Source organism: Ovis aries, chromosome 15, assembly GCF_016772045.2.
Source record: "Ovis aries strain OAR_USU_Benz2616 breed Rambouillet chromosome 15, ARS-UI_Ramb_v3.0, whole genome shotgun sequence".
In the NCBI taxonomy this organism is placed as follows: domain Eukaryota; kingdom Metazoa; phylum Chordata; class Mammalia; order Artiodactyla; family Bovidae; genus Ovis; species Ovis aries.
In genome coordinates, this window is record NC_056068.1 from 17,622,148 (window position 1) to 17,640,944 (window position 18,797).

At 36.2% G+C, this 18,797-nt stretch overlaps 1 protein-coding gene across 6 annotated transcripts in view; it reads left to right on the forward strand.

Annotated features, from left to right (window-relative positions):
* Window positions 1-18,797, forward strand: part of ATM (ATM serine/threonine kinase) — a 156,026-nt gene that overhangs the window by 103,698 nt on the left and 33,531 nt on the right. For all 6 annotated transcript variants that reach the window (XM_015100899.4, XM_042232886.2, XM_042232883.2 and 3 more), the window contains exons 44-54: window positions 6,122-6,270; window positions 7,624-7,728; window positions 8,978-9,097; window positions 11,734-11,968; window positions 12,439-12,606; window positions 14,403-14,516; window positions 15,068-15,285; window positions 15,775-15,982; window positions 16,852-16,965; window positions 17,338-17,496; window positions 17,952-18,090. In XM_015100899.4, the coding sequence (XP_014956385.3) occupies window positions 6,122-6,270; window positions 7,624-7,728; window positions 8,978-9,097; window positions 11,734-11,968; window positions 12,439-12,606; window positions 14,403-14,516; window positions 15,068-15,285; window positions 15,775-15,982; window positions 16,852-16,965; window positions 17,338-17,496; window positions 17,952-18,090 (1,729 nt within the window). The remainder of the gene's footprint in view (window positions 1-6,121; window positions 6,271-7,623; window positions 7,729-8,977; window positions 9,098-11,733; window positions 11,969-12,438; window positions 12,607-14,402; window positions 14,517-15,067; window positions 15,286-15,774; window positions 15,983-16,851; window positions 16,966-17,337; window positions 17,497-17,951; window positions 18,091-18,797) is intronic.

An 18,797-nucleotide genomic window follows, 5' to 3' on the forward strand; every position in this document is an offset into this window, starting at 1 on the left:
ACCCCATAGACGGCAGCCCACCAGGCTTCCCCGTCCCTGGGATTCTCCAGGCAAGAACACTGGAGTGGGTTGCCATTTCCTTCTCCAATGCATGAAAGTAAAAAGTGAAAGTGGGAGGGCATTCCTAAGATGGCTGAGGAATAGGATGAGGAGACCACTTTCTCCCCCACAAATTCATCAAAAGAACATTTAAATGCTGGGTAAATTCCATAAAACAACTTCTGAATGCCGGCATAGGACATCAGGCACCCAGAAAAGCAGCCCATTGTCTTCGAAAGGAGGTAGGGAAAAATATAAAAGACAGAAAAAGAGATAAAAGAGGTGGGGACAGAGCTCTGTCCCAGGAAGGGAGTCTTAAAAAGATAAGTTTCCAAATGCCAGGAAACACTCTCCCTGCTGAATCTGTGGTGAGCCTTGGAAGCACAGAGGGCAACATAACTGGGAGGAAAAATAAATAAATAATTAAAACCCACAGATTACAAGCCCAATGGTTACTCCCCCAGAGGAGAAGCAGCACAGACGCCTGCACCTGCCACTAGCGAGTGGGGGATGGTCAGGGAGGCACGGGCTGCACCGCTTAGAGTAAGGACTGGACCTGAATGCCCCGAGGGCAATCTGAGGGAACTAACTTGGGCTAGCAAACCAGACTGTGGGATAGCTACCACACAAGAAGCCCTAACCTAAGACACCGCCAGGCCCGCTCGCAGAACAAAGGACCGAACAGAACTAGCCGGCTACAGACCATCCCCCTCCGGTGACAGGCAGCCAGAGCCAGAAGGGGGCAATCGCAGCCCCAGAGAGACGTTATCTACTAAACTGCAAGCAGGCTTCTTTGCTAACTAAGACTTCTTGGGGTTCTGGATGGTCAACATCCGCCAGAGAAGGTGCGCCAGTTGTACACCCAGAAAACCCAGTGGCAGGGATGGGGAAGGCGATAAGTTGCAGTGACCACACTTGCCAAACACCTCATCAACCTGAGCTGCTTGGACCTGGGAAGGGCACAAAACACAGGCCAAAGTCTGCGCCTCTGAGGACTACCGGAGTGCATGAACCTTAGCAGCTTAGACCTGGGAGGTGCATACAGCCCAGGGCCGGCTCTGGACGGTTCCCCACAGAGCAACCTAGAGCCTGAGCAGTGTGGGCAGGGAGGGCACACGCACCGTGAGTGGGGGCAGGCCCAGTGTGGCTGAGGCACTGCGAGCACACGCCAGTGTTATGTGTTTGCAGCATCCCTCCCTCCCCACAGCATGACTGAACAAGTTAGCCTAAACCTAAAAAAAGTGTCCACCACCACCCACTTTGTGTCAGGGTGGAAATCAGACACTGAAGGGATCAGCAAACAGAAGAAGTTAAAACAGAGGGAACCACCTTGGAAGTGACAGGTGCAATAGATTAAAACCCTGCCGTTAGTACTGACTACATAGGAAAGGGCCTATAGATCTTGAGAAATATAAGCCAGACCAAGGAACTATCCGAAAATGAACTGACCCCACAATACCCACAACAACACCAGAAAAAGTCCTAGATATATTTTTACTATTTTTACAATCATTCTTTTTTTTTAATTAAAAAAAAATGTTAAGTCCTCTATTACTCCTTAAATTTTCACTTTTATAACCTACTATTACTTTGCAAAAAAAAAAACCCTATTTTTTAAAAGCAAACTTTATATATATATATATTTTATAATTTTTGTGACTTTTTTTTCTTTTCTCTTTCTTTTTTTCTTCTTTTCTCTATTATTGTATTTTTGAAATTCCAAACTCTACTCTAGATTTTTAATCTTTGCTTTTTGGTATTTGTTATCAATTTTGTACCTGTAAGAACCCAATCTTCAGTACCCATTTTTACTTGGGAGAGAGATTACTGGCTTGACTGCTCTCTCCACCTTTGGACTCTCCTTTTTCTCCACCAGGTCGCCTCTGTCTCCTCCCTACCCCCTTTCTTCTCTACCCAACTCTGTGAATCTCTGTGTGTTCCAGACGGTGGAGAACACTTAGGGAACTGATTACTGACTGGATCTGCCTCTCTCCTTTTGATTCCCCCCTTTTATCCTCCTGGCCACCTCTGTCTCCTTCCTCCCTCTTCTCTTCTCTGTATAACTCCATGAACATCTCTGAGTGGTCCAGTGGTGGAGTGCCCATAAGGAAGTGATTACTGGTTAGCTTGCTGTGATTCCACCTTATCTCATTCGGGTCACCTCTAACTCCCTCCTCATGTAACTCTGAACCTCTCTGGGTGTCCCTCACTGTGGAGAAACTTTTCATCTTTAACCTAGATGTTTTATCTATGGTGCTATATAGAAGGAGAAGTCTAGAGACTACTGTAAAAATAAGACTGAAAATCAGAAGCAGGAGGCTTAAGTCCAAACCCTGAGAACACCGGAGAACTCCTGACTCCAGGGAACATTAATCGACAGGAGCTCATCAAACGCCTCCATACCTACACTGAAACCAAGCACCACCCACGGGCCAACAAGTTCCAGAGCAAGACACACCACGCAAATTCTCCAGCAACACAGGAACACAGCCCTGAGCTCCAATATACAGGCTGCCCAAAGTTACTCCAAAACCATTGACATCTCATAACATTACTGGATACTTCATTGCACTCCAGAGAGAAGAAATCCAGCTCCACCCCCCAGAACACCTTCACAAGCTTCCCGAATCAAGAAACCTTGACAAGCCACCTGTACAACCCCACCCACAGCGAAGAAACTCCACAATAAAGAGAACTCCACAAACTGCCAGAATACAGAAAGGCCACCCCAAATGCAGCAATATAAACAAGATGAAGAGACAAAGGAATACCCAGCAGGTAAAGGAACAGGATAAATGCCCACCAAACCAAAGAGGAAGAGATAGGGAATCTACCTGATAAAGAATTCCAAATAATGATAGTGAAAATGATGCAAAATCTTGAAATCAAAATGAAATCACAGATAAATAGCCTGAAGACAAGGATTGAGAAGATGCAAGAAAGGTTTAACAAGGACCTAGAAGAAATAAAAAAGAGTCAATATATAATGAATAATGCAAAAAATGAGATCAGAAACACTCCGGAGGCAACAAATAGTAGAATAACAGAGGCAGAAGATAGGATTGGTGAAGTAGAAGATAGAATGGTAGAAATAAATGAATCAGAGAGGAAAAAAAGAAAAACGAATTAAAAGAAATAAGGACAATCTCAGAGACCTCCAGGACAGTGTTAAGTGTCCCAACATTTGAATCATAGGATTCCCAGAAGAAGAAGACAAAAACAAAGACCATGAGAAAATCCTTGAGGAGATAACAGTTGAAAACTTCCCTAAAATGGAAAAGGAAATAATCACCCAAGTCCAAGAAACCCAGAGAGTCCCAAACAGGATAAACCGAAGGCAAAACACCCCAAGACTCATATTAATCAAATTAACAAAGATCAGACACAAAGAACAAATATTAAAAGCAGCAAGGGAAAAACAACAAATAACACACAAGGGAATTCCCATCAGGATAACAGCTGATCTTTCAATAGAAACTCTTCAGGCCAGGAGGGAATGGCAAGACATACTTAAAGTGATGAAAGAAAATAACCTACAGCCCAGATTACTGTACCCAGCAAGGATCTCATTCAAATATGAAGGAGAAATCAAAAGCTTTACAGACAAGCAAAAGCTGAGAGAATTCAGCACCACCAAACCAGCTCTCCAACAAATGCTAAAGGATATTCTCTAAACAGGAAACAAAAAAAGGGTGTATAAGCTCGAACCCAAAACAATAAAGTAAATGGCAATGGGATCATACTTCTCAATAATTACCTTAAACATAAATGGGTTGAATGCCCCAACCAAAAGACAAAGACTGGAAGAATGAATACAAAAACAAGACCCCTATATATGTTGTCTACAAGAGACCCACCTCAAAACAAGGGACATATACAGACTGAAAGTGAAGGGCTGGAAAAAGATATTCCATGCGAATAGAGACCAAAAGAAAGCAGGAGTAGCAATACTCATATCAGATAAAATAGACTTTAAAACAAAGGCTGTGAAAAGAGATAAAGGAGAACACTACATAATGATCAAAGGATCAATCCAAGAAGAAGATAAAACAATTATATATGCACCCACCCTAGGAGCACCGCAATATGTAAGACAAATGCTAACAAGTATGAAAGGGGAAATTAACAATAACACAATAATAGTGGGAGACTTTAATACCCCACTCACACCTATGGATAGATCAACTAAACAGAAAATTAACAAGGAAGCACAAACTTTAAATGATACAATAGACCTGTTAGACCTAATTGATATCTATAGGACATTTCACCCCAAAACAATGAATTTCACCTTTTTCTCAAGCGTACACAGAACGTTCTCCAGGATAGGTTACATCCTGGGCCATAAATCTAGCCTTGGTAAATTCAAAAAAACAGAAATCATTCCAAGCATTTTTTGTGACCGTAATGCAGTAAGATTAGATCTCAATTACAGGAGAAAAACTATTAAAAATTCGAACATATGGAGGCTGAACCACACGCTTCTGAATAACCAACAAATCACAGAAGAAATCAAAAAGAAATCAAAATATGCATAGAAATGAATGAAAATGAAAGCACAACGACCCAAAACTTGTGGGACACTGTAAAAGCAGTGCTAAGGGAAAAGTTCATAGCAATACAGGCATACCTCAAGAAACAAGAAAAAAGTCAAATAAATAACCCAACTCTACACCTAAAGCAACTAGAAAAGGAAGAAATGAAGAACCCCAGGGTTAGTAGAAGGAAAGAAATCTTAAAGTTAGGGCAGAAATAAATGCAAAAGAAATAAAAGAGACCATAGCAAAAATCAACAAAGCTAAAAGCTGGTTTTTTGAAAGGATAAATAAAATTGACAAACCATTAGCCAGACTCATCAAGAAACAAAGGGAGAAAAATCAAGTCAATAAAATTAGAAATGAAAATGGAGAGATCACAACAGACAACACAGAAATACAAAGGATCATAAGAGACTACTATCAGCAATTATATGCCAATAAAATGGAAAACGTGGAAGAAATGGACCAATTCTTATAAAAGTAAAACTTTCCAAAACTGAACCAGTAAGAAAGAGAAAATCTTAACAGACCCATCACAAGCACAGAAATTGAAACTGTAATCAGAAATCTTCCAGCAAACAAAAGCCCAGGCCCAGACAGCTTCACAGCTGAATTCTACCAAAAATTGGTACATATACACAATGGAGTATTACTCAGCCATTAAAAAGAATACATTTAAATCCTTTCTAATGAAGTGGGTGAAACTGGAGTCTATTATACAGAATGAAGTAAGCCAGAAAGAAAACACCAATACAGTATACTAACACACATATATGGAATTTAGAAAGATGGTAACGATAACCCTGTATGCGAGACAGCAAAAGAGACACAGATGTATAGAACAGTCTTTTGGACTCTATGGGAGAGGGAGAGGGTGGGATGATTTGGGAGAATGGCATTGAAATATGTATAATATCATATATGAAATGAATCACCAGTCCAGGTTCAATGCATGATACTAGATGCTTGGGGCTGGTGCACTGGAATGATCCAGAGGGATAGTATGGGGAGGGAGGAGGGAGGGGGCGGTCAGGATGGGGAACACGTGTATACCTGTGGCAGATTCATGTTGATGTATGGCAAAATCAATACAATATTGTAAAGTAATTAACCTCCAATTAAATAAATTTATATTAAAAATAATTTTTTAAAAAGATAGTATATATTTGTTGGTCATAATCTTAGCTAACAATAGAAGACATTTCTTGAACTGTATACAGTGTGCCTGGTCATGAATTAATTCCTTTGTATGAAAAATCTCATGTAAACTATTTCTCATAGTTTGAACTAGAGTTTGTCCCAGAAGTTATCATTTCTGTTACTAATATTCCTGGCTAATATTCCTTATCCATTCTTTTATCAAATGTCAGAGCCCTTTGAGCTCTGTCTTCATGTTTTAGGGGGAACACACAAACAATATTTTGGGATTTTAAGTGATATTGTGAACTACTGAAATTTTGAAATTTACTTTTTATGTTTGATTGCTGTTTTTTGTTTCTCTAGTATTGTTATTTGTTTACTTTTTTTTTTTAACTCCTGCTCAGGCCTTGCAGAATTTGGGACTCTGCCATATTCTTTCCATCTATTTAAGAGGATTAGATCATGAAAATAAAGAGTGGTGTGCTGAACTACAGGAACTTCATTACCAAGTAGCATGGAGGAATATGCAGTGGGACCACTGCATTTCTGTCAAGTAAGAACTGAGACATTTAAAACTGCCATTTCTCTAGTTATAAACAATGAGCTGTTTTTATAGTGGGAGTTGTGTTTTTATGTTTTGTAGATACTGTTAAGCTAAATGTTTGAGTAACATAGTAATAAGCAATGTACACAGGCTTGAATTTCATTCTCTTTGCACCTCTACCCTCATGATATTTTTGAAAAGAGAAATATAAAAGTTCTTTTCTCATGAGAATCTTCTCATGTATTATTTACAAATCCAAAGAGAAAGTCAGGCATTTTCCTTCCCACTACCTGCTGCAAACATTTTATTTATTCAGCTGGCCCTTTTATTGACTGGATGGTACACAAAAGACTGTTTATTTGTGAAATAATTTATATAAAATACTACTAAATCAATAGCATAGGAAGACAATTACTTTAGCCTACATGTAAGGTCCCCATGTGTTCTGAATGAAAAGCCAGGCACCTAATCTAATAAAAGATTATGCATTCATGTAAAAGTCTTTTGATGATATAAACCAAAGAATAATTAAATCACATTAATTGTATGTTTAATCACTTTCATAGAAAAAAAATTCATTAATTAGAAAGTCAGATTTCAAACTGTTAGATTGCTGTAAAATCAGAGGTATGCATTTGTATTTTAGAAACAGTTTACTCTGTGAGCTGATTCCTACTTGCCTCTGAATCTCCGTATGCTGTTTTTCTCCTTGCATGCTGTATTTCAGCCACATAGTCCTCCTTGTTTTTTTTTTTTTTTTCCATTAGGCCAAACTGTACCTAAAGCCTTAAATATATATCTTCTTTTTTTTCCTCTTACCATGAAGGTGGCTACTTGTCAGATTGTAATTTAATAATGTGGCATATTCAGAGAGATCTTTTCTGACCTTCCATTCTAAAGTAACCACTCAGTCATTTGTTTTGTTACCCTGTTTTACTTTTCTACATGTCTTTTGTCCTGGTATTTTTCTTATTTATTGTCCATCTCCAAACCGGAACATAAACTCCATGAGAATGGGGGCCTGATCTGACTTGTCTACTAATGGACTCACTGCATCTAGAACCTGGTGACTAGTACTAGACACATAGTAGGTGTTCATCTCCTAAATAAATGGGAATATAACATGTTTAGAGCCTAGGGGAAAAAAAATCTGAGAAATTTGCTTTTTTCTGCCTGAAGAATTTAAAGATCCACAGAATTCTTCATGATTCTTACCAAATTTTCTAGAAATGCATTTTTAAAATGGAGATAATTCTACTTATAGCTTAAAATTTTGCCTCTTGGTGAAGCTGTTTATACACATACACCAGGATTCTCTGTTTTTAAAAATTTCTTTTCTCTGATTTTTAAATTATTTCACAGCAAAGAAATGGAAAGAACCAGTTACCACGAGTTGTTGTACAATGCTCTGCAATCTCTAAGAGACAGAGAATTCTCCACTTTTTATGAAAGTCTCAAACATGCCAGGTATTGTAAAAAGAAAGAGTTATTGTTTTTGATCATTGCTGCTTTTCTGAAAACCTAAAGAATACTTTCAGCACAAAGATTTACACTGGTGAAAGGATAAGGACCTAATAGCTGTGGTCAGGTTGTTTTTTGTCATTCCCTTGACTCCCTCAAAAAAAATTACTTGTGTAATTCATAATTCATACGAATCAGTGTTGAAACTCAGAATTCCCAAAGTGGGAGGAAATATTCAACAGTTGACAATTTCATAGCTTTTCTACATCTGAGAAATGAGTGCTCAGATGAATTTTATCTTTTGCAAACATGTTTGCATAAGAACTACGAGTGTTCCTGTCTTAACAATTGTTTTCTGTATCTTCATATTTTGAATGCTTTATATGAAAGAATTCTTTAACAGACACTTGACAAATATATATACATATATATATATACACACACGTATGTGTACACACATGTTTATATATATATAACCATTGTTACCTTTAAATTTTTTGTTTTAAATGTAAGAGCATTCTCATACATTAGGTACTTATATGAGCTTTTTTTTTTTCTTATATAATACATTTTTCTTTGCTTATGTGTTCAAATATATGCTATCTTTAAAAATAAAATTTCCTTTTGGAACCGTGATCCATTATTTATGCTGAACCCTGAAAAGTCTTATTGTTTCCCATCCCTTGGTTCTCTTCCTGGACAAATGTACTGAGAATTTTAATCGTGTCTCTAGTGGTTGTGTGTCATTTACCTCTCTTAGCATTTAATGTTCTTTTTGTAAAATGAGTTAGTACTTAAAGGCACAAATGAGATAATACACAAAAAAGAGCTTAACTATAACAGGCTAAACAAATGTAACGTTTTTTGGTTAACAGTAGTTGTGACCTAATAAATCCTGTATTTTTTTACAGAAGTAATACTACCATTTAAATGCTTATCGTGTGGTGGCTACTTTGTTAGACTTTTTCTGTATGTATTCTCTAACCTTCAAAATAATTCTGGAAGTGAAAAAACTTTGTTTCAGAGGAATCCAGTAATGTGCGCAAAGTTATACAGTCATTACTGTTAAAACTAGAATTTAGATCTCAGTCCATACAATTCCAAGGCTTACTTTGTTTCCACTAACTTATGCTGGTGCTTCTGAATATTGCTATTATTAAATCAAGACACAGGTCTATAATGAGAACTCAACTTTTATCATCTGTAAAAAAAATTTTATCTTAGTTTTCAAGTGTCTTGTCTTTTCTGCTACTAGAGTTAAAGAAGTGGAAGAGTTGTGTAAGGGCAGTCTTGAGTCTGTGTATTCCCTCTACCCTACACTTAGCAGATTGCAGGCCATTGGAGAGCTTGAAAACATTGGAGAACTTTTCTCAAGGTATGTGATTCAAATGACTATGTATCCCTAAGCACAACCTGTTACCAAAGTGACTTTAAAACATAAAAGCTGTATAGAGACCAGCCATAGGTTCCTTTCCTTTTATCACAGTATAAGTTAGTTGACCTAATGATCTGTGATCTTGTTAAAATAAACATTTTCAAAAATACTCACTATAAAAATTCAAGTTTTTAAATTTAACTTTGTGTTTTTCTCTTTACAGCTTTTCCCCTGTTCTACCCCAGATGAAATTATTTCCTCATGTTTTTTATCATAGCATATTATATATACTCCACTGTTTTAGTACTGCATTGCATTACTGTTACTTTATGTATACTCTGCCATGCTATACTAGAAGATCCCTAAAAGTGGGACTTATTTCTTCTTGTATCCCTATTGCTATTTCGTGGTGACTAATTCTTAGTAAACAGTCAATGTTAATGAATATGGAATGTTTAAGGGAGATTGCCCCTTATAATAGTGGAAAGGAATACACTTTGCAGTATTTCTGGATCTTTCTCTGCTAGGGAATTTTAAAGAAGAAAAGTTTGACGAATTGGTAACAAATACCTAGGTTCTAGTATAGCAGTTCACAAAATGTAGTGTAGAGATCCTGCAGGCCCTAAGATCCATTCAGGGGTTCAGGAAATTAAAACTATTGTTAAAATTATAGGAAAAAAAAATTTTTTTTTTTGCTTTCATTCTTTCATGATGTATAGTGACATTTTGGTGCGGTATCAGAGAATAGCTACAATTATTTGAAAAGACTGTTATCATCTTCCTGCCTTTTCTGTATCTATATAAGGCTAGATTTTCCTCACATTCTCTAACCAAACATCATAGCACAGCAAACTAAATGCACAATCTGAGATGAGAATTCAAGTGTCTCCATTAAGCCAGACATCAAAGAGATTCATAGAAATGTGAAATAGTGCTCTTCTCACTAAACTTTGTGTGATACTTAGTTGATTTATTATTCTTATTTTGAAATAAATTTTAATACATGTTAGATTTTTCTCAGTTTTAGTTTCTAATAAGGTAAATATTAATAGTGAAAATGTTTAGTCACTCAGTCGTGTCTGACTCTTTGTGACCCCTTGGACTTTAGCCTGCCAGGCTCTGCTATCCATGGAATTCTCCAGGCACGAGTACTGGAGCGGGTATCCATTTCCTCCCCCAGAGGATCTTCCTAATGCAGGGATTGAACCCAGGTCTCCTGCATTGCAGGCAGATTCTTTACCGTCTGAGCCCCTAGGGAAGCCCAAATATTAATAAGTATAATCAGGGAGGTCTGGCATGCTGCAGTTCATGGGGTCAAAGAGTCGGACAGGACTGAGCGACTTGAACTGAACTGAACTGTAAATGAAAGCTGTTTAGGAGTCTTCCATAATTTGTAAGAGTGTAAAGCAGGGGTCCCCAAACCCCGGGCTATGTCATGTTAGGAACCAGGCCGCGCAGCAGAAGGTGAGCCAGCAGGCAAGCAAGTGAGGCTTCATCTGTATTTACAACCTTTCCTCAAGGTTCGCATGCAGGAGCCTTAGATTCTCATAGGAGCACGAACCCTACTGAACTGCACATGCAAGATATTTAGGTTATGAGCTCTTATGAGAATCAACCCAAAACCATCCACCCCACCAGCTCCCCAGTTTGTGGAAAAATTGTCTTCCACAAAACCCATCCCTGGTACCAAAAAGGTTGGGGAGTGCTGGTATAAAGGATTTCCTGAGATTAAAAAATTTGAGACTTGCTGCTCTTAAGATCATTTTGGGAGGAATTAAAGTTTTGGTTCCTGTGAGTTTGTGTTACTGTTTCGTTCTTCATCAAGCAACTAAAAGAACTTTCATTTCCTACATCACCTTAAGGTCATCATCTTAGTTTCCCTGCTTCATTTATCTTGATTTCTCCCCGTATAGTACTCCTGAAGGATTGGACAGTATTGCTTAATTTGAACACCTGGGAAGCACTCTGCTCATATGAACTAATTGTACAAGATGTATTTTCTCTTCCTTTAATAAATAATATTGGTATATGAAACCTTTGCCAGATGCCAGCATTTCCTTCATTGGATTGTGCTTGCTTTAATAGCTACAGTTTTGCAGAGTCATGCCCTGTGCCTGATGGGTACGGTAGATAATGAGTTTATTTCATTTCCTTGGTGACGGTCCTCTTTGAGGATCATTGAAGTTGTACTAGAGGTGTAGATGTTCTGAATGAGAGGCCTGATAAATGCGTTCTCATTTCAGAAGAATGGTAATTTAAAAGTGCTGCTTTTTGCGAGGTTGAAGAGTATTTTTAAGAATACCTTAAAAGTAGCATCTATATAAAAATATTGAATCGCTCTTCTATATACCTGAAACTACTATAGTATTGTAAATCAACTATGCTTCAATTTTAAAAAGAAAGAAAATTTTAAAATGTTCATCGTCTGTTGGGTTCTCTGCTGACTGACCTTCCGAGGTCTGACCATATTGTAGATTTCTAAACTTTGATTCTTCTTTTGGTTTATTTTAGAAGTTCCAGTCATGTTGCTGCAAAAATTCCTTTAGTGTTTATTAAATCTTAAGTTTTAGAACCTGCATAATAGCACCCTTTTTTCATTTCTGTTGCTAATGTGAACCTTGTGGTTTGGCTTTCAGATCGGTAACAGATAGGCAGCCCTCTGAAGTGTACATGAAGTGGTGGAAACATTCCCAGCTTCTCAAAGACAGTGATTTTAGTTTTCAGGAGCCTATAATGGCCCTACGCACAGTCATTTTGGAGATCTTGATGGAAAAGGAAATGGAAAACTCCCAAAGAGAGTGTTTGAAGGACATTCTCACCAAGCATCTCGTAGAACTCTCTGTATTAGCCCGAACTTTCAAGAACACACAGGTAATCAGATTTAAAACTATGTCATCTCACTCGTTGACCTTGCCTTTTTATTACCTAGAAAATAGAAAGCATAAGTAAAAAGAAATGTCATTGAGAGACAGATTGCTATTATAACATTGTATAGCATAGTTGTTTAAGATTTCTCCTTTTGGAATTAGACCTGAATTTGAGTCTTGCACAAGTCTTTCTCTAATCCTCAATTTCCTGGTTAAATAATGAGGAGCTACCTAACTTTCTATATGTATAACATTTCAGTGATTGTATATACTGTGTATAAACACACACATAATTATATGTGTCTCTATGTAAAGAGAAAAACAGATAGGCAGATATGGGGGCTAGGGAAGGCAGAGATGCACTTACAAGACAATCTTAAAAATTGTCAAGTCCTTACTGCTTTTATCAGTAGTAGTAGAAGTAGTAGTAGTAATAGTAAAAATGTTTATTTCCATTTTTTATTTTCATTTCAGCTCCCTGAAAGGGCAATATTTCAAATTAAACAGTATAATTCAGCTAGTAGTGGAGTCTCTGAGTGGCAACTGGAGGAGGCACAAGTATTCTGGGCAAAAAAGGAACAGAGTCTTGCCCTGAGTATTCTCAAGCAAATGATCAAGAAGCTGGATGCCAGTTGTACAGAGGTTCACTTTTTTTCTATTGGTTGAATTAGTTTTTACTGTAATAAGAAAGATTACTGTGCTTTATAATATTTTAAATAAAATTTAATATAATTACTAATTTTATTAAAGATTTGAAATTACTGATCCATGAACAAGAAATTATAAAAAGGAGTCTTGAAAATTAGTATTTGTAAAAGTTTAGACAGTATTCAGTTTTCCTATTTACAACATTTCTATCAGTCCATCTCATCATAGATTAATTCATCCCAATTATAAGCCTTATTTTTTTAAAACTTTCTACAGTAATCAAGGAGGGTGTGTGGGAAACAAAGATGAAATAGACACTATAGATCTGAAATGACAAAAAGTGCAAGAGGAAATGCATAAGAGAATAAAACTTTTTTTAAAAGGCAAGTTGAAATAATTAGGTGGTCAATTCAAAGACCCTGAAAACATCACATCTGATATTTTATCTACCATTACCTATAATGTACATATATATTTTATATTAGTTGTTATAAACTTGATTGCTTCTTCAACTCTGTCTCCAGCATATGATGGACAAATTTAGCAGCATTTGTAGGAATCATGAAGTATTTTAAAGGTTTGGACTCAGTGATATCCCTCTGACATATACCTACTAGGTGAATATCAACATTTTGTACTTTTGGATAATGGAAACTTGTAGAACATCCTCCTTTATTAGAGAATGTATCATTATACCAAGCCCTGGGAGCTCACATGGTATGATTTTTTAAATATTGCTTAACAGTATGGACCCTGAAAACTAAGATCATGGCATCCAGTCCCATCACTTCATAGCAAATAGATGGGAAAACAGGAGAAACAGTGTCTGTCTTTGTGTTTTGGGGCTCCAAAATCACTGCAAATGGTTTTGGCAGCTATGAAATTAAAAGACCCTGCTCCTTGGAAGAAAAGCTATGACAAACTTAGCATATTAAAAAGCAGAGACTTTACTTTGCCAACAAAGGTCCATCTAGTCAAAGCTATGGATTTTCCAGTAGTCATGTATGGATGTGAGAGTTGGACTGTAAAGAAAGCTGAGGGCCGAAGAATTGATCCTTTTGAACTGTGGTGTTGGAGAAGACTCTTGAGAGTCCCTTGGACTGCAAGGAGATCTATCCAGTCCATCCTAAAGGAGATCAATCCTGAGTGTTCATTGGAGGGACTGATGTTGAAGCTGAAACTCCAATCCTTTGGCCACCTGATGTGAAGAGTTGACTCATTGGAAAAGACCCTGATACTGGGAAAGATTGAAGGCAGGAGGAGAAGGGAATGACAGAGGATGAGATAGTTGAATGGCATCACCGACTCAATGGATAGGATGTTGAGTAAACTCCAGGAGTTGGTGATGGACAGGGAGGCCTGGCGTGCTGCAGTCCATAGGGTCGCAAAGAGTTGGACACAGCTAAGCAACTGAACTGAACTGATGGACCCTGAAGTTACCTACCCTCTTTGTACTTCAGTTGTAGTTTTCTAATTAAGGATAATAATTGTTCTTATTTCATAGGATTCTTGTGAGGATTAACTGAATTATTATATATTATTTTATATAGTAATAATGCCAATCATATAAAAGTACTCAATATATGTGAGTTGTTTCAATAATAGTAATAATAGTACTAGTAGTAGAGAATGATTATTTTATAAAGGTAAATATTTGGAATTATTAAAATAGTTGTAAGTTGAAAGCAAATGATGAAAGACATTTTTAACCTGTTTTTTTCCTACATGGAAGATATTTTTGTACAGTCATGATAATGAATTACATTTTAAGACTTTGCTTTCCTTTACAGAATGATCCCAACTTAAAACTTATATACACAGAATGTCTAAGAGTTTGTGGCACTTGGTTAGCAGAAACTTGCTTAGAAAATCCTGCAGTCATCATGCAGACCTATCTAGAAAAGGTAAGGTTTTTGAGGAACCCTAATAGAATCGCTTAGCATAAATACATTTGATCTTTTCATAGAAGTGAAATGAAGTGAAAGTTGCTCAGTGGTGTCCAAGTCTTAACAACTCCATGGATTGTAGCCTGCTAGGCTCCTGTGTCCGTGGGATTCTCCAGGCAAGAATACTGGAGTGGGTTGCCATGCCCTCCTCCACGGGATCTTCTCAACCCAGTGCTTCTACCACCTTTGAGCTTCCTGTTTCTCCCTCTTATTCATATAGTTTAATTTTTAAAATAGCTACTTTACTAATAAATGAACATGAAAAGCCTAATATGTTTTTTTAGTTTTATAGAGCTTTATGTTTTTGTACCATTCTTTACACATATTAGCTATTTGTTGTTTCTGCTCTGTCAAAATTGTTTTGAAAACTCAAAGTACTGTATTTTGTATAATTTAGCTTATATACATATATATATGTTAAATTTTACTGTGGATATTTCTTTGATCTGAGTAATTCTTTAGATGCATTTAGTATCTGTAAATATAAATGGATTGTTTTTTTCTTGAAGGCTGTGGAAGTTGCTGAAAATTATGATGGAGAAAGCAATGATGGCCTGAGAAATGGAAAAATGAAGGCATTTCTCTCATTAGCACGGTTCTCAGATACTCAATACCAAAGAATTGAAAACTACATGAAATCCTCAGAATTTGAAAATAAGCAAGCTCTTCTGAAAAGAGCCAAGGAGGAAGTTGGCCTACTTAGGGAACATAAAATCCAGACCAACAGGTAACTGAGGGTCTACAAGTAACAAGATATACAGTATTTATACAGGTATACAGAACCAGATAGGAATTCATGCTGTGGCTCTATACTAATTGTGAAATATACTGGTGTTAACTTTTTGTTTTGCTTTTTTAGTTTGTTTGTTGGTATCATAGTTGAAAAAGAGATATGTGTTGAAATTAGAGAGGAGTTACTTAGTTTGATGTAATTAAATACTTTTTTCAAACCTGCTTTTATATATATTTTAGTGTAAGTAGAAAATAAAGTTAATGAAATACCTTGCATAGAGTCTACTTTGGTTGCCTAAAATAGCTTTTGAATTGCAGAAACTTAAAGACAAAAGTAAGTTTATTCTCTTTATAATTCTTAGAATGTTGCTTTTTCTCCAAAGATGGACACCTGATTTTTCATTTATATTTTATATCTTATTTGATTTTGTAGTTCTATAAAATTTAACAGCTTTTGTGTTTTATTTTAATTATCCAATGTAAGATACACAGTAAAGGTTCAGCGAGAGCTAGAGTTGGATGAATGTGCACTCCGTGCATTGAAAGAGGATCGTAAACGTTTCTTATGTAAAGCAGTTGAAAATTACATCAATTGCTTATTAAGTGGTGAAGGGCATGATATGTGGATATTTCGTCTTTGTTCTCTCTGGCTTGAAAATTCTGGAGTTTCTGAAGTCAATGGCATGATGAAGGCAAGTTTTCTTTTTCACCCCAGTATTCTAGCCTGTGCTTTAAAAGTTAAGCCATTAGCCCCTCAAATGTCATGCATTTTGTATACTTTGTATCCTTGGCAGTTGGTTTAGGGCACTGCACATAGGTACTTAACTAACTCTAATGATATAGGTTTATGTGGATATGAGAGAATTTAGGTCAGTCTTTTCCTGTAGCATTTAAATTACCATTGGAAAGTACCCAGAATGCTAGACTGGGAAATTTGGAAAGCAATTAAAAGATGATGTGATCACAGGTGGTGTTTTTTTAACCCCTGCTCTATTATTTTCTCTTTGTTTTTTTTTTTTTTTTACAATAAATTATTTTTTAAATGGAAAAAAACCATTTTAAGAAAACATTAAGGCAGTAGAATTTTATAAATTTTTATTTAAAAATCTTGGGTTTTATTGACATCTAAAGTTATATTTCAATCAGTTTGAAGCTTAAAATAGTTCTTCTGGCTGAAGAGAATACTCATAAGAGATACAACAAATTTCTGCTACTAGTGTACATTAAATCCTGTTACTTTTAGAATGGAGGGGAAAATAGTTATTCCATTTTATTCACACTGACTTCTCAGGAGTCAAGATTACAATAGTCCTTAGATCAATGTTTGTCCTCCTTGGATTCATTGGAATATAAGCAGTACCAAGTATTCCACTTTTGAATGCAATCTGGTACAGGTTCAAACATGATTTACCAGTGAGTCAATCTAGACTTTAAGATAAATGATAAGGAAAAAATATGTCTGCTTGATGATTGCACTAATAGAGGAGCATTTTGTATTTTTTTAGATATGAGGTCTAGTTGAAATGCATTGCTTTTTAATTTTGTATTTTTTTAATGGCAGAGAGATGGAATGAAGATTCCATCATACAAATTTTTGCCTCTTATGTACCAATTGGCTGCTAGAATGGGGACCAAGATGATGGGAGGTCTAGGATTTCATGAAGTCCTCAATAATGTAAGTAAACATGAAAATCAAACCACAATTGCTTTTCTTTTATATTATTGTATATTACTGTTCCACTCTAGAAAGTGGCTACACAAAAAAGTATCATCAGTCATATTTATTATGTTATATAAGGGCAAGAATATTCTCTTTCGTCTCCTTTCATATGCCACATGTTACTCACTTTCTCTTTGTTTTTCCTCATATACTTCTCTCACCCATACATACCACATCACCACTCCCGCCCCCCACACACAGTCCACCCACTGTAGCATCTAGCACAGTAAAACGTATCTTAATGTTAAGCAAAATTTAAATTTAAAAAGTTATGGATTTTTAATTTTTTTCTTTCCATAAAATTAACAGTTCTTAATTTTCTGACAGCTCATCTCTAGAATTTCAATGGATCATCCTCATCACACTTTGTTTATCATATTGGCCTTAGCAAATGCAAACAAAGATGAATTTTTGACCAAACCAGAGGCAGCCAGAAGGAGTAGAATTACTAAAAATGCACCTAAACAAAGCTCTCAGCTTGATGAGGTATTTGGATTGAACATGCATACCTTTTTTAATTGCGATATTCATTTTTTCTCAAAATATTCCTTTCTTAAGTCTCAGGAATTCAAAGAGTATGTATTGTTACAATATTAAATTTGTAAATCCTTTGTTATTATGATGCTACCTAAAACTGGTTCAAAATTCCTGAATATTTCTCAAAGCATAAGAGATACCAAAGGTATTTTACTGTTTTTCCTCAGCGTAATGAGGAAAGAAAAAATAGATTTTACAAGGCACCCAAGTCATTTACTCTTGAGATTATTATACCTTTGATATGTTTCATTCATAATACAGTGACTGCTTTGTCTCTGAGGAATTATAGTCCTTCCATTGTCTAGATATGTACATAAATTCCATTTTTTTGTTTTTATAACTCTAAAAGTTTTAATGTTGCATATTTGCTTTTGTAATATTTTTTGTTTGTATTTTATTATTAGGATCGAACCGAGGCTGCTAACAAAATAATACGTACTATCCGAAGTAGGAGACCTCAGATGGTCAGAAGTGTTGAGGCACTTTGTGATGCTTATATTATACTAGCAAATTTAGATGCCACTCAGTGGAGGACTCAGAGAAGTATGCAATTTGAAAGAATGAATGTTGCATTCTTGCTATGTTAATCTCTGTTGTTGTTTTTAGGTGCTAAGTCATATCTGACTGTTTTGTGACCCCATGGCCTATAGTCTGCCAGGCTCTTCTGTCCATAAGATTTCCCATTTTCCCAGGCAAGAATACTGGAGTGGGTTGCCATTTCCTTCTCCAGGAGATCTTCGCAACCCAGGGACTGAATCTGAGTCTCCTGCATTGCAGGCAGATTCTTTACTGCTGAGCCACCAGGGAAGCCCACTTATTCTCTATAGGGATATTTTAATTACAGAACAGAATGTAAATCTGCTCAACTCACATTAATTATAGATATGAAAGTTTTGATGATTATAACTCACACGTAATTCAAAACTTTATTTTTATCTAAAAGCCTTCAATACCCCTCCAGTTACTTTTTCGCTTAATATCTTGTTGTGGAACTGATTTTTAACAGATAACTGCATTCTAGGACTTAAAAATGAAAAGACTATCATTTTCTCCATCACTCTTCTTGCTGTGTCTCTTTAAATAATTATAAGCTGCTATAATTTGGTTGTGTGTATCTGTCTCCCCAAACTTTAATAATTATGTTCTTTTTTTCCGTTCAGAATCATGTCTTCATAGTTAAATTCTTACTATTTTAAAATAAAAATGAGGCTTCTCATAGTGTTCCTCTAAGCAAACAAAGAATACTGTCA